Source organism: Curcuma longa, unplaced genomic scaffold (genome assembly GCF_044706935.1).
Source record: "Curcuma longa cultivar G26 ecotype Majalengka, Jawa Barat unplaced genomic scaffold, ITB_CL_G26_1.1 contig_22003, whole genome shotgun sequence".
Taxonomy (NCBI): Eukaryota; Viridiplantae; Streptophyta; class Magnoliopsida; order Zingiberales; family Zingiberaceae; genus Curcuma; species Curcuma longa.
Window position 1 is genome coordinate 1 of NW_027431786.1, and position 22,933 is coordinate 22,933.

Consider the following 22,933-nt stretch of genomic DNA (forward strand, 5'->3'; position numbering starts at 1 on the left):
GATATGCGTTGAATAAATGCTTGGTCTAGATTAAATCTAGATACACAATTTTAGGATTCATAGTATGATTTTAGGATCAGATTAATTTTTCATATTGCTATATAAAGGTATGTATAGCCTATGATTGTAATCAAGTTTTTCATTCATCTATAATAAGAAATACGTTAGTTCTCGACTGTCTTATCTTTTTTTATTTAAATTGTTTATATCGAGTGCCTCTTTTTATCGGAGTGCTATCATGCAGTCTAGAACGAGTCACTGATGTATAGGACATGCATAAAGAGAACATGCAGTGATCCAGCTTGCTGATACCTCCTTGTCAGTAACAAATATTAAAGTGTGATAAAAACATGACATTTTAACTACTAGCTTTACACAATCTTGTTTTTCTTGTACTAGTGTCAGCAGTCGCGGTAATCAACAAATAAGGTCGCAATGTGTACCTGTGCAACTGGATGGCCTATCAAGGAATTGAGCAGCCATTAAGTTTCCAGGCGACACGATCACATGCAATATAGGGGAGAATATTCGCATATCCTGCCATCAAAATCTATGCAAACTTTCCCACTCACATGTCACAAACACTACTATTAATGTTAGCGGTCTAGAGGCAACCGATTTAGCTTAAGTTATAATCCAGTTCCGCCGGTTTACTTGACCAAATGATAGAGCGGTTCTAGTAACCGAGCTGATTTTATGCGCGAACAATGAGAGAAAAGGTCTGAATGGCCACAGCCAGTTGGGTGTCTTCTATAGCCGACTATGGAAGATCTTAGTATTGGCACTTCAATGTTCAAGACAATGCAGAATTTGCACTTCCTCTATTTGTTAAAACGTTTATACACTGTAGGATTGGTAATTTACTCATCGACTGTAGATTCTGAAAGGTAATAATCAACATGGACAAGTTGAGCACCACATCGTACTCATTCACTTGCACATTTGATGTGATATAACCTATCATATTAAATTCAAAGAGAACATTTACAATTAAGGCGCTACATGTGAAATAGCTCATGGTTATAAATGTGTTTCGGTTGGAAGGAGTTTGTCTGGTCGAGGCAATATAATGGTCCATCAGTGCCCATCATAGACAGTCAGAGTGTTCAATCATCTAAAGAGAAAACCTATGATCCCCGTGATTCGCTAAGGCCATGTTATCTTTGGTCTGATGACCAAGTTCAATTAGAGGCAATCCATTTATTCAGGCGGTCCCCTTCTTTTCTAGTTCTATCAAGAGCCAAGCCATCTTAATGGTTCGCAGTTCCAAAACTTGAATGATTGCACAACTTTTCTATTTCCTAAACTTATCGTATCTCACTTCTCTTCTAATATTGCATAATGGCCCATTCCCTGTACAACATGTTGTTCTCAATCTCATGAAGTGATAGATGAACCAAGCAAATTCAACTGCTGGTCCGTCTTAAGCATCATATATTATCCAGTGACATGCGCATCCAATCGGCACATGGTTTTGCTGTCCTATCTCGGCGCGGCACATGGAATGTCCTACCTACGTACCCACATCCATCGATATAAATACACTATGTGCCCACTCCCGTTTCTTTGTGCTCAAATCCAGTATTTCACACTTCACACACCTTGTAAAGTTACCATCTCCCATTTCTTTGTTTGCAATGCTGAACCCCAAGAAGCTCATCAAGATGGTGAGGAAGTGGCAGAAGGTGGCCGCCCTCGGCAGAAGGAGGATCACGTCGGACTACAGAAGCGGAGAAGAGCAGCGGTGCTCTGCAGCTTCAGTAGCCAGCAAAGGACACGTGTTTGTGTACACTGCTGACGGGAAGCGCTTCATGGTGCCACTGAAGTACCTGAGCAGTACTGTCTTTCGGGAGCTACTGCGGCGGTCGGAGGAGGAGTTTGGGCTGCCGACCGACGGCCCCATCACGCTCCCTTGCGGGGCTGCGTGCATGGAGTCCGTCATCAGCTTACTCCACAGCCGGGGCACGAGGGACGTGGAGAGGGTCGTGCTCGAGTCAATCTGCAGCGGTGGAAGGTGCACCTCGGAGGCTGCCACCGGAGCAGGAGGGGTCAGCCGGCAGCTAATCCTCTATGGCTTTTGAATAGTTGTTGATCATCTATTTAATTAGGAACTGTTGTCGATTCTAATTAATTCTAACTTGAGCGATCATTTTCCCGATAAATTAAGAACCTATTGTCCGGGCAATTATATATAATATATTGCATTCAGCTCAAGTTGGAGATGACCATTCTTTCACCTTGTAGTTGGGCGGTCAGTTTGTATCATAAACATGTGTACGACCATAAACAACCAGACTACTGAAATCGAATTCAATTTGGTGAAACTTATTTTTTACAGAGCGAAATGAGAACGAGTCAATACTATCCTATCCTGGCTTAATGTTCAATATTCTACTTGTTTATGTAGCAGCTCTATAAGCTCGGACTTTTGTGGAGCTCAACTACCGTCGTAATTCTCCTCAAATTAGCTAGAAACTTTGTCCATTGAACAAAAATTATAGCTCTCAATCAACTTTGGAGGATCCAAAGAATAATTCATTTGATTTTTACTACTTTTACCCATTCCCACGTATTAAGACGATCAATACTGTTTTGTGTATGTTTTAATTTAGCAAGACTACTTCTTAATTAGTTGCTAGCTTTTTTTAAGTTTAGAGCTCGCATAGAATTGGTGGGTATATTGTTGATACTATCAATTTTTTTTAGTCTATTTAAATATTTAATACCTGAATTCATTCAAGTACCCGTGCCTTTTTTATGATAAACAAGTGCTCAAACTCACGAATATAGACAAAACTACCAGTACTTGTGAGTGCCCATGATTATAGACAAAACTAAATTGATCCCGTATTAAGATAGATCATGAATGTTAATAAACCATGACTAGTTGGGTTTCGCCCAAGACCTCAACATGTCAACATCAATTATTTTGGATGGAGTCGAGTAGCAGCTACCAGCAGAACAGTGGGGCATGCATATTCATCAGCCTATGAGCCTCTACTTGTAGATATCGATGCAGCACATGAGCTGCTCTCAGGCAATGCATGTATCATTGTTTCTGGTATACAGCCAGCCAGCCCACAGCATTCCTTTCTCTATTATTACTACTTTGGCCACATTTATTATTAAGTGCCCTGCTTGTCGGGTTGCAAATTCTATCGATGCACGAATCCTACTACTTATATTGTTTATGATACACAGCCCACAGCATTCTTCTCTCTATTATTTCTACTTGGGCCTCATTATTCTAGTGGAGATACATCTATGCTTCCTCTTTTATCGTTTTTCTTCATTTTTTTTCGATTTCTTCACGTTTGTTGCGGTGCGATCTCAACATCATCATATTATGTGTGGGAATAAATTAAGGTCTCAGAACACCTTTTAATTACCTTCATCCTAGAATGGGTCAGAAGACTAAATTCACTATGGAATGAAATGTTAATTTACTTCCATTGTGATCAAGGATTTGGGCAGTGGGATAAGGTCAGTCTTCAAGAAAGAAAGAAAGAGGCCTACTTGTTAATAGAAGTTAATTGTACTAGAAATAAGAATCACTTGTAAAGGTGTAATGAAGAACTAAGCATCTGTATATGTAGAATTTCTGCCAGCTTAATTATTTTTCATATATAATCTCTCTCCAGACTTCGACGAAAGATTCTACTTTACCAGTCCAATCCGTTTATGATTTATTTGATCATCCAGTTCGTGAGGGACGATTAAAGCTGAAGTCGTTACTTTCAAAGCAACAAAAAGGAAAAGCATCTATTCGAGTGGGAAAGCCGAAAGAGAATTCCTCACATCTTTGTCTCATACAAATTGCACGATTCCTAAGTGATAAAAGATAGAATTCATATTTCTTTCTTTCTTTCTTTCTTTCTTCGTATATTTATAAGCATAATCCATTTAATTTTTTTCAAAGAATGTACTAATTCTTTATCAGGTTGATCTATTTTGTCAAGTCCACCATTGCAATCGGTTAAATTTATTGAATTTGTCGCATTCATTAATTTGTCCAGTTCTTCAACTCATCCAAATCACTCAACTTGTCCAGTCAACTTGATCATTCTGACTATTCTATCCACCAAATCTCGTGACTAATCTTTTATAAACTTAAGAGGACAAATATTAAAAAGAACCAGTCACTTTCCCCATAACTAATAGTCCAACGGTACTTGCTCACGTGAAAACCTTGTTGATGCAATCATGTATGCTTTGCATGGAGCGTCTGTTTTATCAACCAACAGACTAATTAATTAATTAGTCAATTAATTAGACTAATTAATTAATTAGTGTTATGATGAGCAAGCATTGCTACATTGCTTCACGTCTACGGGTTCATCACTCTCAACAACAGGAAAAGGAGAGAGAGCACTGGCACTACACATGGTCTTATCTTGGGACTCATCATTCTCTTATCTTTTATAATATTTTTTCCTCAATTCAATTGTTCATGGCATTTTATCTAAACCCACTTTGGCATTTGATTCTAACCAAATCATGAGTCATGACTGATATTTTATATTTTTTTTAATATATAAATGGCTTTTGATTTTTAGGTCCCTCTTAATTTCTAATTCACTATTCAGTCCATTTTGTGTAAGTTTACAGTTTTAATGTAATAGTTTTGAAAATTACAAAAGGGTGACGCAGCAGTGCGCTTTCCTTTCCATTTCTACGCGCACAGCGACTGACACTGATGACCGAACTGAGAAAAAGTGACCGAGAGAGAGCAAGGCGATTGCTTTTTGCCTTCTTCCTCACGTTCTCAGCTTTCCCCTCTCTAATCTGAAGCCCTCGATGGATGATCACCGAATGCCCATCCAATTCCCATTTTCTATGGAAGAATTCGCCGCCGGGCGCCTTGCTTCAGCCCGCTAAATCGCCTCTGGCGGTACCATTTTTTTTGTTTTTGTTTTTGTTTTTTTGTTTCAGCAGCAAAATGGTCGACGTATCGTCAAAACAAGAGGAGTATGTCTGCGACAACCCGAGCGTCGCCGGAAGCTACAGCCCCAGCGCCGATGTCTCCTGCTCCGACTCCTCTAGCGACTTCTTCGCTACGTCTTCCTCCGCCGCTGCGGCTTTGGCTCCTGACAAGGACGTGTTGTTCTGGGAGAAGACTGTGTTGGGGAAGAAAGCGGTGGATTTCTCCGGTTTGTAGCTTGCTTCTTGTCCTCTTGTTTCTCCTTTTCAGTTCCTCCTCACAAGTCACAGTGCCTCGGCTCGGTTCATTCAGAAGTAGAGATGATGAAGGAGAGATTCGCCAAGCTTCTCCTTGGGGAAGACATGTCCGGCAGCGGCCAAGGCGTCTGCACCGCCCTGGCCATCTCAAACGCCATCACCAATCTCTCCGGTGAGATCCGATACATTCCGTTTCGCTGTCATACTTTGCATGAATCACAATTTTGACGTTGCTTCCTGTTGTCTGTAACCCATTCAGCAAGTGTTTTCGGTGAACTTTGGAGATTGGAGCCCCTGGCGCCGCAGAAGAAGGCAATGTGGCAACGGGAAATGGACTGGTTCTTGAGCGTGAGCGACCACATTGTGGAGCTCACCCCCTCGGTCCAGCAATTCCCTGGTGGTGGGTCGTTTGAGGTGATGGTATCTCGTCCCCGCACCGATCTCCATTTGAACCTTCCGGCGCTCAAGAAACTGGATGCCATGCTTCTAGAGATGCTGGATGGGTTCTGCACACGTGAATTCTGGTATGTTGACCGAGGAATCCTGGTCTCAAATGATGATGATGATAAAAGCAGTGCGCGCCCGTCTTCTTCGTTCAGAAGGCCCTCCGTAAGGCAGGAGGAGAAATGGTGGTTGCCCTGTCCAAGAGTACCGCCAAACGGTTTGTCTGAGGAAGCAAGGAAGAGGCTGCAGCTGTCTAAGGATTGTGCGAACCAGATACTGAAGGCGGCCATGGCGATTAATAGTGGAACCCTGACTGAGATGGATATTCCTGATGTATACTTTGAAACATTACCCAAGGTCAGAAATAGTATGCTGCTGCTTTTTACCTCTTCCTTCTTCAAATAAAGCAGTAAGATAATAGATAGAAAGAAGCACAATCTAAATTTTGATCTAGCAACAGACAGTAGGTTTCAAAACTTGTCATGTTTGATTGTTATCTAGAATGATAATGATATGATTTATCGTCTGCCAAATGGTCTCATTCTTGTTCAATCATGAGTTGCAGAATGGAAGGTGCTGCCTAGGCGACATGGTCTACCGCTACATAACTTATGATCAATTTTCGCCCGAGTGCTTTCTCGACTGTGTAGAATTTCCATCGGAGCACCACATTCTAGAGCTGGCTAACAGGACCGAGGCAGCAATTCATGTTTGGCAGCAGAAGGGCCAAAACAAGCACTCTCAATCTAAAGCAAAGAAGAGTTCATGGGGTGAAAAGGTCATGAGCCTTGTTAGTGACACAGAAAGATGTCTGCTTCTTGCGCATCGAGCTGAGCTTCTTTTGCACAGTGTTCGACTTCGTTACCCTGGTCTTCCGCAGACTACTCTGGATATGTTCAGGATTCAGTACAATAAGGTAATTCTTAATATTTTTGCTCCTAAATTTTTAACACGACGAGTAAAAGGTTACTGCAATGAAGTTCATCACTAAATTGATTGTGCACTCTAATAACAGTATCAGATTCTTTGTGATTCTGGATATTCTACATGCTAGCAAATGCTACCATCTTGCATGACATTTGATTGATTCTTTTACAGGACGTAGGGCAGTCAATCCTCGAGAGCTATTCAAGGGTAGTGGAGAGTTTGGCATTCAACATCGTCGCACGGATTGAAGACTTAATCTTTGTGGATGATGCTGCTAAGAAATACGCAGCTGCTGAAGCTGTTTCTGTAATTAATCAGGAAGTTCTAGGAGGAATTCCATTGCAGAAAAGAGCATCTCCCTGCCCGATCTCGATTCATGCTACTCCTTGTACCTCGCCTTTTGCTACTCCTATGTTTTGCTCATCCTCGCCTATTGCAGGAAGCCCAGCAAAAGTATCATCGTCCTTGAGCAAGGAAACTCCCGACGAACAACACAGGAGAAAGGTAGAGAAAACGTGGTCTGGCAACTTAAGTAACAGAAAAGATGCAGGAGATGCCCCTGAAAGGGACTGACTGAAAATGAAGGGATTGTTGATAATCCATTCCAAGAAAAAAGCAAAGAGCAGAGAAGAATGAACCAGTGGTTACTCAATGGATCGATTTAGTCCTGTTAAGTTACGACACTTGTTAGATGCAAGTCTGGAACTTGTATGCTCATCTTTAAACTTCCTTTTACTAAACTGAATGCCTACATGAACAATCTTAAAACTTTTACAATGCCCTCGGATATACTCTTGTGGAGTGTTTGTTTCCATGGCAGGTTAAAATGTTGTACTTAAAATTGTCGACTTTATGGTATGTTAGTTTTCCATTAGTAGTTCTGATTAGAGATGTAAATTGGGTAGTGTCAAAGGGTTACGCCACTACAGCGCACATTCCATTGACTCCTCTCCTCTGGTTTAGAGAAAGCTTGTTTGGATTGTATGAAATTGTATTTACCTGTCTATAGATGATCATAGTGTTCCTGCCAAGAACTCATACGCTGCTCCTTCCACTTCAATCATGCTTGCTCCAGAGGATTGCTGGATGTCCAAATCACACATCAGTTTCCTCACTTTCAATGCATCCTCTGTTCTACCAGCCATCGCATACAGCTTCTGCAGAGCTACATATCCACTTTCCTCCAGTGGCTCAAGCTCAATGAGATGCCTCGCCGCCACCACACCCAACTCGTAATCACCATGAGTGAAGCATCCACCTAAAAGTGCACGCCAAGCAGAAGCATTTGTTTCAAAAAGCATGCTCTCAAGCACTGATCTGGCCTCGTCGAGATAACCCCCGCGAGAAAGAGCATCCACCAAGCATCCAACATGTTCTGCCTTTGGCTCAACTCCATAAACCGTCTTCATGCAATTGATGCCGATGATAGCAGTGTCAATCATGCCTACATGGCTGCAAGCCATCAAAATTCCAACGAAGGTAATCCTATCTGGTCGCAATCTGAACTTGATCATCTGCGCAAACAGGGAAAGAGCAGCCATTCCACATCCATTTACAGCCAATCCGCACAGCATTGTGTTCCAAGACTCCAAGTTCTTAGGATTCTGCTCAAGGAACAACACCAAAGCTGCATCAAGTCTACCACACTTTGCATACATATGGACGAGGGAATTGTTCAGTGTTATCGAACGCCTGATCTCCACATTGTGTCGATTGATATAGCCATGAATCCATTCGCCCAAATCAAGACTCCCCAACTGAGAACACGACGACAGGGCGAGAATAAGAGTGACCTCATTCGGGCTACAATTCGACTGCTGCATTTCCACAAACAGCTCGAGAGCAGCCTCCGGAAGCCTACTCTTGGCATACCCACTCAGCATGGCGTTCCAAGCGACAACGTCTCTATCGAACATGACATCGAACAAGCCCCTCGCCTTCTCAATCTCGCCATTCTGCGCATAGCCCGTCAGCAAAGCGGTGTGCAGCGCGGCATCCTTGAGAGGAACTCCGTCGAACACCTTGCGAGCGGAGTCCAAGTCGGAGACGGAAGAGTAGAAGCGGATGACGGAGCTGGCAATGAACCGGTCGGCGACGAGGCCAGCCTTGAGGATGCGGGCGTGGACGGCTCTCCCGTGGCTATCGGAGGAGAGGAGGGAGGCGGCCTTCATGGCGGAGACGTAGGCAGCTTTCCCCGGAAAGGAATGCTGGGTAATTGTGAGATGGCTGAGCAGGAAGGCATCGTCGTCGCCGGTAATGTGGCGATCGCGCAGCTGGTTGACTTTGGGAGGATTGGGAAATGGCGGGAGTGGGTTAGTTGGTGACAAGGGGAGCACTGCCGCCATTTTTTTTTTTTATGTTCGCTCAAATGATATTATTACATGTATATATATATATAGGTGATAGTACCTTATCAATTAAATTAATTTTAGGGGCAAAGTGTAAACTTTGTAGGGCGGAAATCAAATGACTCTAATTCTCTCATCCGGAAAATATTCTATAAAATACAAAATAAAATTATTTCAATTTAATTTAATATTCTATATTAAATTACTTTATATCAACTACTTGTTTAACAAAATTGATAAAGATTAGTTTAATATAAAAATAGACTATATGTCATAATTTTGATAAATTAAATATAAAAAAATTAAATCGATTTACTTTAATATATACATTGTAGTTAATGTTATAATAGCATTCAAATAAAAAATTATTTGGGAGAGTTATTTCGAAAATATCTTTAATTTTTTGTAAATTTTTTATAATATTTACATTAGGGATTAAAGGACAAGAAGACACGTAAGTGATGACGTAGGAATTTTAATAATTGAATACTTTTGGTTGAAACGTTTCTTTAAATCGTCATTTTCAACATTTACCTGTCTTTTGTCTTGTCTCCGAGACAAATTTCTCTGCTTTTTAGTCAAAGGACAAAAAGAAAAAAAATATCTATATATTGTCTTTTGCCATCACAATCACTTTCTCTTTTTAAGATTTTCAAATTAATATGTATTTCCATGATTTTCTAACTAAAATTCCTTTTTTAAAAAATGCATATTTAAACCCTTCATTATTAAAAAAAAATCTATAACAATTTATTTCTTTAATAAATAAGGATAATTGGACATCACGGTAGTAGGACCGGCCAAAATATATAGGATAAAAATCAAAACGTCCTTTTATTATATTCCACATTGATTTGATTTTTTAACAAAAGATCACTCTAGTATCAAAAGAATATCTTACTGTCATATCACGTATATATATATTTATTTAAATACCATTCAGTATTATTTTATATTATTCAATATTATTATTCATATTTACATTTTTATCTAATTTTTGAATCGATCAGACATATCGTAACTACTATACATATCTTAACAACTACGATTTCATAATTACTATAACACATCTGATATATTTAACGTTCAAAAATATTCATGTTATAATAGTTATAATTTCATTACTGTTGCAATGTGAATGTTAGATGAGCATATCAAAATTATATTATAATAATTATAATTTCGTAACTACTATAATATAGATTCAATCATGTTCACCTACCATTTATGTTATAGTAACTACAAAATTATAGTTAATACAATGTAAATATTTTTTAACGTTAAATATATCAGATGTATTACAGTAGCTATAAAATCATAATGTCTATTGTATGTATAGCAGCTACGAAACAATAGTTATTATAATACTTTTAATTGATTCAAAAATTATGATTTAGATATACTAAATTAAAGGATATTTGAATAAATGTACGTTGTATAATAATTAAATGAGATGTCCTTTTAAAAAATATATATATATATATATATATATAATAAACAATTGAAAGAATTCATCACGGTAGGTGGACAATTATTAACCAAAACAAACTAATATATGTATAATCTAACCCAACATCCTGTAAAAGAATAAAATTAAAAACTTTAGTTGGGTAGTGAAGAAAAATAATTAAAAAGGATAATGCATCTATTTAACATATTTTTTTTTAAAAAAAGAATAATGCTTCTATTAACAAATATAACTATATATATAATCGAATAAAGTCAAATGCCTTTTTAGAGGTATGACGATAATCGAACAAGACAAAAGTGATCATGATCTATTGAACTTTTTTTTGTCACTTCTATTTAAGATAAAGATCGCCGTATAAATATATACAACCATTCTAATTTGTCCTTCTTATTAACATCTTAATTGATGACGGATGATTACAATTTTATTTAAAATTCTAAACTAACAAAAGTAAATATTTATAGTGAAGTAGATATATATATATAAAGAAAACTAATTAATTTCAAGATGGTTTTACCTTCAAAAAATCATTACGATCTTAATTTCAAAAATAAAATAAAAGACTTCATTTCATTTTTTTTCTCAATAATTTAGATAAATTTGAACTACTTGAAGAATAATGGATGACCTAGTAAAAATATGTTTTTGACGTGTTAGATTCGATCGTTGATATAGATACAATATTTAAGTTTGAAAAAAAAAATCAAAATTTTCTGATAGATTTGAACCATACAATCAACGATACAATATAATATTTAAGTTTGAAAAAAAAATCAAAATTTTCTGATAGATTTGCAACGATACAATATAATATTTAAGTTTGAAAAAAAAAAATCAAAATTTTCTGATAGATTTGAACTATACAATTTGAACACGCCTCATAGAATTCATGTTCTTTTTCTTGGAAAATATATTTTGGGGTAGAATGACCTAAAATTAAAAAATAATAATAATATTAGAATTCAATTTTTTTTTATAATCAAGGCTTTACCTAATTAAATCTTGGAGGTGACGATCCTCTCCATAACTTATTTATCACATACATCCAAAAATACTCATTTGTTAATAAGTCGATTTCTAAGGCTTCGTATTTTTTTTTCCTTGAAATATAATTGAATTGGTTACGATAAAGTAGACTTGTAAAAAAAGATAAAAGTTTAAATTTTAACGAAATCGAATAATATCCTCTTTTATTGTGATCAAATTTTTTAATTTATTTTTTTTATATGGAACCACGACAAATTCTAAGAGAATAATTTTTTTTTATTTTTTACACGTATAAATACTACGACCATTAAAATTCATTTATTGATCATGAGTCCTTTTGTCGTCTTTTAATTGTTCCCTTTTTTTTTATTCTCTGTCTCTGACGTGACAACGTTCACGTCAAGTAGCGGTCTGGTGGGCTTTTAATGAGGTAGGCGCGATGAGAACCTACCTTGCCCTTCCTTTTTTATTTTTTATTTTTTGTTTTTTCGAGAGAGAGAGAGAGAGAGAGACAGAGAGCGAGCAGAGATGGAGGAAGCTTTGCTGCGGAATAATGGAGGCAGAGCTGGGAAAGAAGAAGACATGGCGGAGATCAAGAGCCTGAAGCAGTTCGGTATTGCATGGGCAGAGGAGAACAAGCGTCTGTGGTACTTGGCCGGCCCCTCCATCTTCACCTCCATCTGCCGCTACTCCCTCGGTGCCACCACCCAAGTCTTCGCCGGCCACCTCACCACCCTCGAGCTCGACGCCGTCTCCACCGAGAACATGGTCATCGCCGGCCTCGCCTTCGGCATCATGGTCACTATATATTTTGCACGCCCATTCGTTAGCTCATTGATCAATCAATAATAAAGCCAATTAATATTGATCCAACAACATATTTCTTGCAATTTTTGTCAGTTTGAAACCTAAAGTAGAAATAGAATCTCCTGTTTTCTCGCGGTTGGTTGTTAGCGCATTTATGAAAAATTAATTAATTTGTCATTTCTATCTTCTTTATCGATATCTTCGTGTTCGTTGTCATCATGAAATTAACAGAGAAAAAGATTGTGATTCTTAACTTGGGAAAGAAATTAAATAAATGGCAGATGGGGATGGGGAGCGCCCTGGAGACGCTCTGCGGTCAAGCCTACGGCGCGAAGCAGTTCCACATGCTCGGAGTGTACATGCAGCGTTCGTGGCTCATCCTCCTCGCCATGGCTGCCTGCCTCCTCCCTACCTACCTCTTCGCCACTCCTCTCCTCCAGCTGTTCAAGCAGGACGACGACATCGCGGCCCTCGCCGGCCGCTTCGCCATCTACATGATCCCCCAGTTGTTCGCCTACGCCCTCAACTTCCCCATCTCCAAGTTCCTGCAGGCGCAGAGCAAGGTCCTGGTCATGGCCGGCGTCGCCGCCTTCGCCCTCGTTTTCCACGTCGCCCTCACTTGGCTCCTCGTCGGCCACTTCCGCCTCGGCCTCCCCGGTGCGGCGGTGTCGCTCAACTTGGCCTGGTGGATCGTGGTAGGAGGCCAGTTCGCGTACATCGCCATGGGGAACTGCCCCGGCGCATGGAACGGCTTCAGCTGGGCAGCCTTCGCCGGACTGGGCTCCTTCACGTGGCTCTCCATTGGATCCGCCATAATGCTCTGGTAATTAATTAACATATATATAATATGAAAGATGAATCGATCAATTCGAAACTGCAACTCGATCGGCATCGAGCGAATTCCTTGGTAGCTACATATATACCTCAATCGCCTTGCTGAATCTTTCAATTTGCAGCCTCGAGTTCTGGTACTACATGATACTGATCGTCCTGGTTGGCCATTTGAAGGATGCTCAAATTGCAGTCGCTGCCGTATCCATCTGGTGAGTGATATACAGAAATTTATTACAGAAGGACAACCGACAGTACTACAGAAAAGATGTAAAAAAATAAAAAAATTATTAATAATTTATTTATGAAAAATATAATTTATAAAAATCTTAAGATGCTTCGATATTAATAAAAAATTATTAATTAATATATTATTTAAAAAATTAATCTAATAATTAATTTTTATCGAATAGATTTCTTTTAAAAATTTCATTTCGCTTCAATCTCATATATTTTCTTCTATTTCAAATCTCTTAATTAACCAGCTGTACTCATCCACAAATATTCTTCTTCTTCTTTTCCATGGCAATGCAGCAACAACATCAATGGGTGGGAGTTCATGGTGTTCTTCGGCTTCAACGTAGCGATCAGGTAATCACCAACATCGATAGATCCAAAGTACACTTAATTGCTCTATATATTTGTTTCACCAATAAGTTAATATCGATGATATATGCATGCATGCAGTGTGCGGATATCGAACGAGCTGGGAGCAGGGAGGCCTCGAGCGGCCAAGTTCGCGATCCTCTGCGTCATCATGTCGTCCTTGACGCTGGGCATCGTCTTCTTCAGCCTGGTGTTGGCTTTCAGAGACGTCTACGGAGTTCCCTTCACCAACAGCCCCGACGTGGTGCGCGCCGTCTCCGGCCTCGCCGTCGTCTTCGCCTTCACTCTCCTCCTCAACAGCGTCCAGCCCGTGCTATCCGGTGCACCCAATGCAATGCCATATATATAATCTCATTCGATTTGTTAATTTTGGAGGATTTTAATGCAAAAAGGCATGCAGAAGTGATTATTCATTCGAGTTAACTTGCATGACATGGGCATGCAGGTGTTGCAATAGGAGCAGGGTGGCAGTGGCTGGTGGCCTACGTGAACATGGGTTGTTACTATGCAGTTGGGATCCCAATAGGGTGCTTGTTGGCATTTTATTATAATTTTGGCGTTAAGGTACCAAAATTAAATGTAAATAAAATAGAATAACATATATATATATAGCTAGGGGTCTTATTGCAAACATGCCACAGTCAAAGATCCCTCTCTACTAGCTAGTTTATACTTTCGATTTTATAATTGACCTGTGTAGTGTTGAATGAACGCAGGGGATGTGGAGTGGCATGCTGGCTGGAGTTTGCTTACAGACTATAATTATAGTCAGCATCACGGCAGGAACCAATTGGAAAAATGAGGTGGTAAAATCTTTGAATTTTTCAACTGTCTAACAATCCTTTTGAATCCTTTAGAATATCCTTTTTCACGTGCAGCATGTTGTTTCACAAATTAATTTTTCAATAAAAAAAACATAATTTTATTTGCATATTATTCTAAGAGATATATATATGTCTCAGTCGAAAGATTCTAGACATTTAAGCATCCAAAAAAGTATTTTTTTTTTAAATTCTAAATAAGTTAATTTGTTGGCACAATCGCAATCTGATTTGTATCTTATATGCTTAACTGTGATGGGAATGAATGATCGATTTGTGTTGAAAATCTTTAGTGAAGCTTTTTAATTTGTTCCTCTCAGGCAAAGAAAGCGAGTTCTCGAATAAGGAAGTGGGGAGGTGAAGATGAAACAAGGGATGGTTCTGGAGCCATTGCGGCACCTGAAAGGCTCACATAACCATGTTAAAAAGTGATTCAGAGAATAACTTGTTTGGCAGAAGAAGCTCAAGGAGATGCATAAGTGTATTGTCATTGTCATTAAGAAACTGAAACCAGAAGATTTTAGTATCATGCATGAGAAGAGTTGTGAAGCGACATTGATGCACCTTTTTTCTCATGGAAATAAAAGTTAAGGTTGGTTTGTCTCGTGCAGAATAACTTAGAAAAAGTTTTTATAGGAAAATTGGTTTTTCCCTTGTATAATAACTGCGCCAGGAAAATTGGTTGATAGGATGGTCCAAGTGAGCAAGGGGAGTGATGCAGATGGCTCAGAGGAGAAACAGCATGAATGTTGCTCCTTAGCTTCCAGGCAAAACTCATGATCCTCCCACTACAATCAACAATATTATCCATTAACCGAGTTTTTCTTATTGACCATTTTCTCCATCCCTGGAAACAAATTGATCCTAAATAGTAAGTACAAGACGATCTAACAACTATAGATACTACTGCCGTTACAAAACAAATTGTTTCTTTCTTGTCCTGCAAGAAGACAAAAACAAACTGCTACAGTGTGTGCAGCTGCATATTGATGAGCTGAGACAAGAATATGTCACTTCAATAAAACACGATTAACAGAAGTCTCCTGAGAGATGAAAACATGGGTATGCTGGAATCACCAGAAACTATATACAAAATATTTTAGCTTTGTTAGTAGCAAATGGACAGACTTGTTCACTAATCTTCCTTATCGTAGTCCTCATCCTCGTCGATCTGCATGTTTAATTGAACGAAGCTTGAAGGGTCTATGCCAATGTTAGCAACTCCATCGGGAAGAGCCCATGTTGGTAGCTGTTCTTCCTTTGCGTTGGTGGCTGAGGTTGCAGGCATCGAGGAAAGAAGCACAATCTGATGAGAATTTTCCTTCTGTTCTTTAATTTGCTCTGGCTGACAGAGAGGAGTATCATCTTGTTCGCCAAATGTGCTACCATCATCCTCTAGTTTGGCATATTCCTGGTCTCTTACCTTAGGTGGTCGTCCTCTACCTCTTCCTCTTCCTCTTCCTCTTCCTCTTCCCCTGCCACGTCCTCTGGGGCTACCATAAGCGCTCCTCATAGCCTGCAGTTGAATACAGTGAGTTATCGAGAGAAAAAAACATAGAACGGCTAACTCCTCGACAAATATCGATTATTTACCATCTTCGGGGATCTCAACTGCTCCTCGTTGCTCTCAACTTCTTCCTCACCATGTGGCAATGTCTTCCTGCCAATTTATTGCTGCTGTTAGCGCTTCACCTACCAGGCTATGACAGGAATAGACACTGAATCGTCCTGGGAAAGGAGTTACCTCCTATGGCCGATCCTTGTTTCGCTTTCACAAGGTTCTATGCCCCCAAGGTTTGGTACCTTGTTGACAACACCAGTTAAGAAATCATAAGCACTATAAGTCTTCACACATTGTTTTCTGGAAAGCTCAAAAATAATAATAATAATACACTATTACTGGCTATGACGTGAATCAAATAAGTCACTGTAATTGGTTTAGCTTCCCTAACATAATGTGTAAGAAAAGAGAAGAATTTACTGAAGTGCAAGATTGATTCTAACCATTACTCGAATGCGTAAATAGTAACTAAAATCCAACAAAATAACAAATTTTATAATAGGGATTTTTCAACTAGAGGAGCCTGATCTAGGAAAGTCTCCAATACTAGGAACCGGATTGGGTGCTTGCTCTGTGGCATAAGATCTTGTTACAATAACCTAGCACATACGAACTAGTCAAAAGTTAGATGAAGTCATCAAAACGGGACTCAAAGAAGAAGGATCTAACAGTGACATTACTACAGAAAAACTTAGATTAGATATCCGTCGCCGAGGATCATCATCTAGGTAATCAGAAGTTCCAACAGGATCTGATGGGTATAATAACAGGTAAACTAAAGTAGTATTATGTCCCTCGTACCCTTTATCAAACTTGCATCCAATTAAACAGTGACCATAAACAGACAATAAATATTTGTTACTTGTGAGTGATTAAAAAAAAAGAGAAAAACTGCATCTCAGATTTAGCGTCAAACCATTCCACTGTAAATACACAAAAAGAAAAGAAACTATAATTGGTACTTACAAATGTGAAGAATTTAATGTCTTAGCTCCTCTTTGAACAGTAATTTCATACGTCCTATCACAGAGATCTTGCAAGAATAACTCCAATGCTTTTGCTGTCAGTTAGTCGAAGAAGTAATGTATCAGCCATATCAAAATGTAAACCTCATTCTTGAACAGGCCGGATAGAAACTGACTTCTGCCTTCACCAGAGAGAGGCAGTGAAAGAGAAAAAAAATCACTTTGAAAATTAACAAGAAAAAAGCATAAGCTAAGATCTATTATCATTTCACAACAGACACATTTGTCAGTCCAAAAAGTAAGAAGAGTAATACCAAACAAAAGATGCAGAATGAAAAAGATGTCCTAACATTACTCGAAAATAATAACAAAATCATAAATCAAGTCAACTATGACTTTGTTTTGTTCAGGTCATGAGGGAGTAAGTAGTAGTTCATCTTGGAAAAAAGGCCACCTCATGCCAGCAAAGTTAATCTTAAATTATCAATTTACAGAATGCTAAATTAAGACTAATGTTAAACTTTTCCATGAGATGGAATTTCATTCAAAACAAGGTTTTTTGCAATATGTGAGACCCTCGCATTCTTTTTCTCTATGATCATAATCAGATGATATTACATTATTAAAAGTTCACTTGATTCAGAATGTCATGTGCCCCATTTTCTCTATTGATCAGAAGCAGGAGGAACTAGCATGAATGTCATGGAGTAAGAATCTTTTAATATTTATTGCATTTTTAGTAAGAAGTTGGGCAGGCAAGCAGGAGATATGGTCATTGTGGGTCATAGCATTTTGAACAAGTGAGATAGATATATAGGAGCCATGTGGTATATATATACATACAGATGGAGGATACAGGCCAGCAAGTTATAATTCAAAATTAGTAATTTCCTTTTTCACTTGTAAAGAAATTATTCTTTGATCAGTCTTTCATTTTAACAAGAAGATATGCATATAATTAGGAGCAATGAAGTATGTAATACTTGCATTGTTTCAAGAGGTTAAGCAAGCAGGCTAACGAATTGTGGTTGATATGAGTTTGAAGTAATTGCATAGGTAGTAATGTAATCCATTTCAGAGTGGAAGGGAAGGATCAGCTACTGCACAAATTACAACCAAAATGATCTCTCTTTCAGAAGGGGATGGCATTTGAGTATTCCAAAAAAGCTGGATATTCAGTATCAATAGTAATAAGTGCATAACCAAAGAATATTCTTTCCAAATTTTATCACTTATGATAACCTTGGACTGTCTTTTAACATCTTCAATGGAAACAGATAAGTAGACAATATATCATAAGGTGAACAGAAACATTAGTCAAATGGAACATGTAAGCAATAAAGGCGAATAACTACTACATAATCAACACACACGCACACACACAAAGAAAACAATTTATCAAAATAAATCTCCCAAGAATAATCAGAGATAACAATACAAAATTACTGAAGCACTTACACACAAGAAGAGGCACAGCTAGAGCAATTTTCCCAACGTCTTCATCTGCTTGCATTATCTTCTTTATTCGTGACTGTAATAGCAACATAAGTAAATATCATGAGTTCCAACTTGCTTCAAAATGAGCATAAAAATGATATGACACAAATCTATTAGCAGCAGTGATTTTCTCTGCAAAATATCAACCCAGCACCATCATGGAACACCGACATTGGATTAGAATTCATTTTTTATTTATCATGAGAAATTATAATACAAATGGGAGGTTTCCTGGTTCACCTAACTTGTTGCAACAATAACATGCCACGAGTGCTAACTTGTAAGGGCCGGTTACAATTATCTAACTCCATCATCGAAGTCCATGGAAGACTATATCGCTAGTAATATTAACAACTTTTCTAGCTTCATTTTCCTTTTTTCCCGGGTACAACATGATAGTACTAGAGACTCGTGAAAAAACGGCGAGAATTCAGAAACTAAACCAATCCAGCGTGTTGATTTAAAAGAAGAAACAACCAGAAAACAAAATCAAAACAAATATCCCAGCAATACCCCCGAGTAACAGGCCAAGGCGAAGCTGAGAACATAGGGAGAGATACTGTTTGATAAGGAAACAGACAGAGAGGACTTACCGCAGGGAATCGAGTGCCGAGCTTCTTCCTCATCGCCTTAACCCTCTTGCGTTTCCTCCGTCAAGAAATTAAGTTCCACATCTTCCCATATGGACGCCGATAGATAGAGAGATCGAGCGACGAAGAAAGACGGGGAAAACAAGGTGAAAACAGAGGAAATTTATTGGTCAAAGAAGACGATTCCGGGGGCTTAGATCGTAGTTAGTGATCCATCAAACGATCGCCTCGGCTTCGTCGCTTCTTCTTCGTCCCACCCTTCGTTTACACGCATGAAATCGAACGCAAGACTCGGATCAGACTCGGCGAGGAATCGGTGCGCGCTCGCTTTCGACCTTTTCAGTTTTCTCGCATTAGGGGAAGTTCTATTTTACCCCTAAAGTTTACTTATTTACTTGAATACTCTCAATCATTTGAAAATTGAAAACAAAATACTAACATGATCTTTCAATAAAAAACAAAGAATTTAACCTACAAAAAATTTATAATTTTCCAAAATAAACTCTCAAAGTTATTTGGGGGAAAAAAATGTTTTCAAATTATAGATACGAAAAAATAATAATAAATTAATCTTTGATGTTCTATCACTGTATCAACATTTTTAAATTACTAAACTTTAATTTAATTAAGAACCCTAATCTTTGGTCGTAGCTTTTATGGCGAGCTGCGTGTTCGCCGGCGCCGACAGCCTCACGGCGTCGGGGTGGCAGAAGGCCAGCGTCACTTTCCACGGTGGAAGAGATGATTCTTATATTAATTGTATATAGATTCTGTTTCGACTGGATCTCGTGGACAATCAAACTATTAATCAATAAGAGACTCGACTCATGCAAGATTTCACTCCCGCCAATGAAGGAACTTGAAAATAGACTGAGCGAGGGGGTTTGACTGATGTCGGAGATTTTCGACAGACTACTTCAACACTCAAGTCAGTATCTGTGGAAAAAGATAGAGATATAGTAGTAGAAGAAGTGTATTAAGTTGCTGAAATTAAAATTATCGAGAGAGTTTTTCATACCTATTAAAGGGTTTATATACTTACGGGAAAGACATCTTCACGTCGATCTGAGGGAGGACTTTTGTCGAGGTCGAAGAGATCGACTCTAACGATTGCTGATATCGGATTCCAACATGAGATATCTGGGGGACCAAATTTGTCAACCTCTTAACCGCTTTGTTACTCGGCAATTGCTGATTATTCTTACTTTTTAACTGTATGCATAGACACGAGGGTATTGGATCGGAGAACCAGGCCTAACAACCTCTTCTTACCTTTTAGTTGTATGCGCAGACACGAGGGTAAGAACCGGACTTGACAACCTCGTAATCATCCTGACCCCTCGACGACAGGCATCGCACGTTTGAGGGATTTTGACGATTTCTATGTGAGACAGAGGGCGGTGATCCAGATGAAGCGTAACGAGACCTAGGGGGCCAAGGGGTCACTTGATTGAGAGACTTGGAGAAGATGGAGTGGTTGAAGAGCTGAGTTATCCAAAAATAAGGTTGCTAAGTTACTGAGCTATTGAGTGGTCAAGTGGTCAAGAGATAGATTGGCGAAATGGTCGAGAGGTCGAGAGACTATGTGAACGACAGACCGAATGACTATGTAGCCGAGAGGCCGAATGGCCGAGTGGGACGATCCAGATTCAAGGTGATAGTCAATTCGATGTTGACTATTGACTTTTTGACTTGACACATCATTTTATCCTTTGGCTACCTCTGCCATATAAGGTTAACTAGAATCCGCCATATCAGATTCAAAGCTACGTTGGCGCCGAGCTTGTGGATATAGTAACTTATACACTCGGATAGGGCACAAAGACGGCGGCGTGGAGCACCAAGCTGTTCGACGACGGTGCATCGTGCAGGCAATGCTACAAGATCATCTACGACCAATCCTCAGTTGTGCCCTCCCTGCATCTCTGTGTACCGTGACAACCACCAACTTTTGCCCGCGCAACTACGCCCACCCCAACGACCATGGCCAAATCGATCATTAAATTAATTTACATGCGTTGATGATATCATTTCCTGATTCTGAATTGTGCGAAGTAGAGTACTCTGCGAGAAATACGGAGGCATCAAGTTCACCATCAACCAGCTAGCCCCAGTCAATTTGACAATGAGACAATTCTTTAAGATATTGAAGCGTACTGTTGGATAATAGACGTATTATTTTTTTATATCGTAGTTATCAAATTAATCTTGTCGATTATTAAATTATCTAATTATCTATTCGGATATGACATGTTCTTGGATAAATTTATCTTTATTTTTTTAAAATAAAAGATAGAATCTATCATCCCAATACGATATAACCATTTATGAAGAGATAAATCAGATAAATTTATCCTTATAAATAATAGTATCAAGGTCGATGTGAAAGATAATATTGTCCGCTCATATATTTATGATTTATCAACAATTATCTTTCAAAATAAAATAACTTAAGTCTCAAAATAGCAACACTCTAAATGAGCCTTGTCGAATTTTGAAAACTTTAAAATTTTGAAGAGAGTACAGAAAAAAAAAACTCAAGAGAATATTTGACAAATTAAGAATTGAATGGTTTGAATAAAAAGTGAGATTATAATTCTTTTTACAAAGATGAATGATTACTCTGGTGTTTTTCAATCTGTTCATTTAAAATATTATTAATTAATTCAATTAATTAAAAATATATATTAATTAAATTAATATAAATTAATCATTAATTAATCTATTATAAATATCAACTAATTGATGTTAATTATCAATTATTTTTTTATTAATTAATCATCAATTGATTAATTTGATAATTAAATTTTAAAACTTAATTTTAATTTTACATCTCTCAATTAATTCTATACATTTTTAATTTTAATTAGCGACCGAATTCATATTCGGTCGTTAAAATGAATTACGATGAAATTTTTTATAATTTATTTTATCGATCGTTAATCGAATTTAGCGATCGAAAATTCGATCGTTAATCATGATTTTTTTATAGTGATTTCTTTGTGGAGAAGAGTTTCTATCTTCATTTCTTCTTGAACGACGAGGTCCGAGGGGTGAACAAGCTGCCAGAATATTAATCATTTGAGTAGCTAGGACGATTTAGAGTTAGTTCAGAAACAAAGATAAGAGACAGGAGAAGAAGAGAATAGACGAAGAGAAGAAGAAATAAAGAGACATCGGTCGCTAATTTTATCGACCGAACTCCAAATCGGTCGCTAATTTTAGCTTTCGGTCGCTAATTTTAGTGACCGAATTCGAAATCGATCGCTAATTAGCGACCGAATTCAAATTCGATCGTTAAATTGAATTATGACAAAAAAATTTACGATTTATTTTATCGATCGTTAATCGAATTTAGCGACCGAAAATTCGATTATTAATCATGATTTTTTTATAGTGATTTCTTCGTGGAGAAGAGTTTCTATCTTCATTTATTCATGAATGACGAGGTCCGAGGGGCGAACAAGCTGCCAGAATATTAATCATTTGAGTAGCTAAGACGATTTAGAGTTAGTTCAGAAACAAAGAGAAGAGACAGGAGAAGAAGAGAATAGACGAAGAGAATAAGAAATAAAGAGACATCGGTCGCTAAAATTAGCAACCGAACTCCAAATCGATCGCTAATTTTAGCTTTCGGTCGCTAATTTTAGCGATCGAATTCGAAATCGATCGCTAATTAGCGACCGAATTCAAATTCGATCGTTAAATTGAATTATGACAAAAAATTTTATGATTTATTTTATCGATCGTTAATCGAATTTAGCGATCGAAAATTCAATCGTTAATCATGATTTTTTTATAGTGATTTCTTCGTGGAGAAGAGTTTCTATCTTCATTTCTTCTTGAACGATGAGATCCGAGGGGCGAACAAGCTGCTAGAATATTAATCATTTGAGTAGC

At 38.2% G+C, this 22,933-nt stretch overlaps 5 protein-coding genes across 5 annotated transcripts; 3 read left to right on the plus strand and 2 right to left on the minus strand.

Annotated features, from left to right (window-relative positions):
- Positions 1–1,040: 1,040 nt before the first annotated feature.
- On the plus strand, positions 1,041–2,310 carry LOC141817810 (auxin-responsive protein SAUR64-like). Its single transcript, XM_074705437.1, has one exon. The coding sequence runs from the start codon at positions 1,500–1,502 to the stop codon at positions 2,079–2,081; it is 582 nt and encodes a 193-aa protein (XP_074561538.1). The 5' UTR covers positions 1,041–1,499; the 3' UTR covers positions 2,082–2,310.
- A 2,405-nt stretch (positions 2,311–4,715) lies between these two features.
- On the plus strand, positions 4,716–7,326 carry LOC141817808 (rop guanine nucleotide exchange factor 1-like). Its single transcript, XM_074705435.1, has 5 exons — positions 4,716–5,150; positions 5,234–5,350; positions 5,438–5,979; positions 6,188–6,538; positions 6,721–7,326. Exons 1-5 carry the CDS (start codon positions 4,802–4,804, stop codon positions 7,120–7,122), a joined length of 1,761 nt encoding a protein of 586 aa, XP_074561536.1. The 5' UTR covers positions 4,716–4,801; the 3' UTR covers positions 7,123–7,326.
- Positions 7,327–7,391: 65 nt separating this feature from the next.
- On the minus strand, positions 7,392–8,894 carry LOC141817809 (pentatricopeptide repeat-containing protein ELI1, chloroplastic-like). The gene has a single exon (XM_074705436.1). The coding sequence runs from the start codon at positions 8,892–8,894 to the stop codon at positions 7,563–7,565; it is 1,332 nt and encodes a 443-aa protein (XP_074561537.1). The 3' UTR covers positions 7,392–7,562.
- Positions 8,895–11,833: 2,939 nt separating this feature from the next.
- Positions 11,834–15,205, plus strand: LOC141817812 (protein DETOXIFICATION 33-like). The gene is made up of 9 exons (XM_074705438.1): positions 11,834–12,153; positions 12,444–12,985; positions 13,119–13,205; positions 13,528–13,584; positions 13,681–13,919; positions 14,045–14,163; positions 14,316–14,402; positions 14,741–15,012; positions 15,110–15,205. Exons 1-8 carry the CDS (start codon positions 11,884–11,886, stop codon positions 14,834–14,836), a joined length of 1,497 nt encoding a protein of 498 aa, XP_074561539.1. The 5' UTR covers positions 11,834–11,883; the 3' UTR covers positions 14,837–15,012; positions 15,110–15,205.
- Positions 15,206–15,290: 85 nt separating this feature from the next.
- LOC141817813 (uncharacterized) lies at positions 15,291–19,321 on the minus strand. The gene is made up of 6 exons (XM_074705439.1): positions 19,037–19,321; positions 18,405–18,477; positions 16,948–17,041; positions 16,165–16,281; positions 16,014–16,080; positions 15,291–15,936 (listed from the first exon to the last, which is right to left on the minus strand). Exons 1-6 carry the CDS (start codon positions 19,067–19,069, stop codon positions 15,556–15,558), a joined length of 765 nt encoding a protein of 254 aa, XP_074561540.1. The 5' UTR covers positions 19,070–19,321; the 3' UTR covers positions 15,291–15,555.
- Positions 19,322–22,933: the final 3,612 nt, after the last annotated feature.

What these genes read in the sequence shown, in the direction of transcription:
- LOC141817810 (XM_074705437.1), top strand. Translation starts at nt 1,500, where the DNA reads ATGGAATGTCCTACCTACGTACCCACATCCATCGATATAAATACACTA.
- LOC141817808 (XM_074705435.1), top strand. Translation starts at nt 4,802, where the DNA reads ATGATCACCGAATGCCCATCCAATTCCCATTTTCTATGGAAGAATTCG. An exon ending in GAAAGCGGTGGATTTCTCCG is followed by an intron (nt 5,151 to 5,233) that starts GTTTGTAGCTTG and finishes CGGTTCATTCAG; the next exon opens with AAGTAGAGATGATGAAGGAG. An exon ending in ACTTTGAAACATTACCCAAG is followed by an intron (nt 5,980 to 6,187) that starts GTCAGAAATAGT and finishes CATGAGTTGCAG; the next exon opens with AATGGAAGGTGCTGCCTAGG.
- LOC141817809 (XM_074705436.1), bottom strand. Translation starts at nt 8,894, where the DNA reads ATGGCGGCAGTGCTCCCCTTGTCACCAACTAACCCACTCCCGCCATTT.
- LOC141817812 (XM_074705438.1), top strand. Translation starts at nt 11,884, where the DNA reads ATGGAGGAAGCTTTGCTGCGGAATAATGGAGGCAGAGCTGGGAAAGAA. An exon ending in GGCTTCAACGTAGCGATCAG is followed by an intron (nt 13,585 to 13,680) that starts GTAATCACCAAC and finishes GCATGCATGCAG; the next exon opens with TGTGCGGATATCGAACGAGC. An exon ending in ATTATAATTTTGGCGTTAAG is followed by an intron (nt 14,164 to 14,315) that starts GTACCAAAATTA and finishes GAATGAACGCAG; the next exon opens with GGGATGTGGAGTGGCATGCT.
- LOC141817813 (XM_074705439.1), bottom strand. Translation starts at nt 19,069, where the DNA reads ATGAGGAAGAAGCTCGGCACTCGATTCCCTGCG. An exon ending in AGCTGTGCCTCTTCTTGTGT is followed by an intron (nt 17,042 to 18,404) that starts GTAAGTGCTTCA and finishes ACTAACTGACAG; the next exon opens with CAAAAGCATTGGAGTTATTC. An exon ending in ACAAGGATCGGCCATAGGAG is followed by an intron (nt 16,081 to 16,164) that starts GTAACTCCTTTC and finishes ATAAATTGGCAG; the next exon opens with GAAGACATTGCCACATGGTG.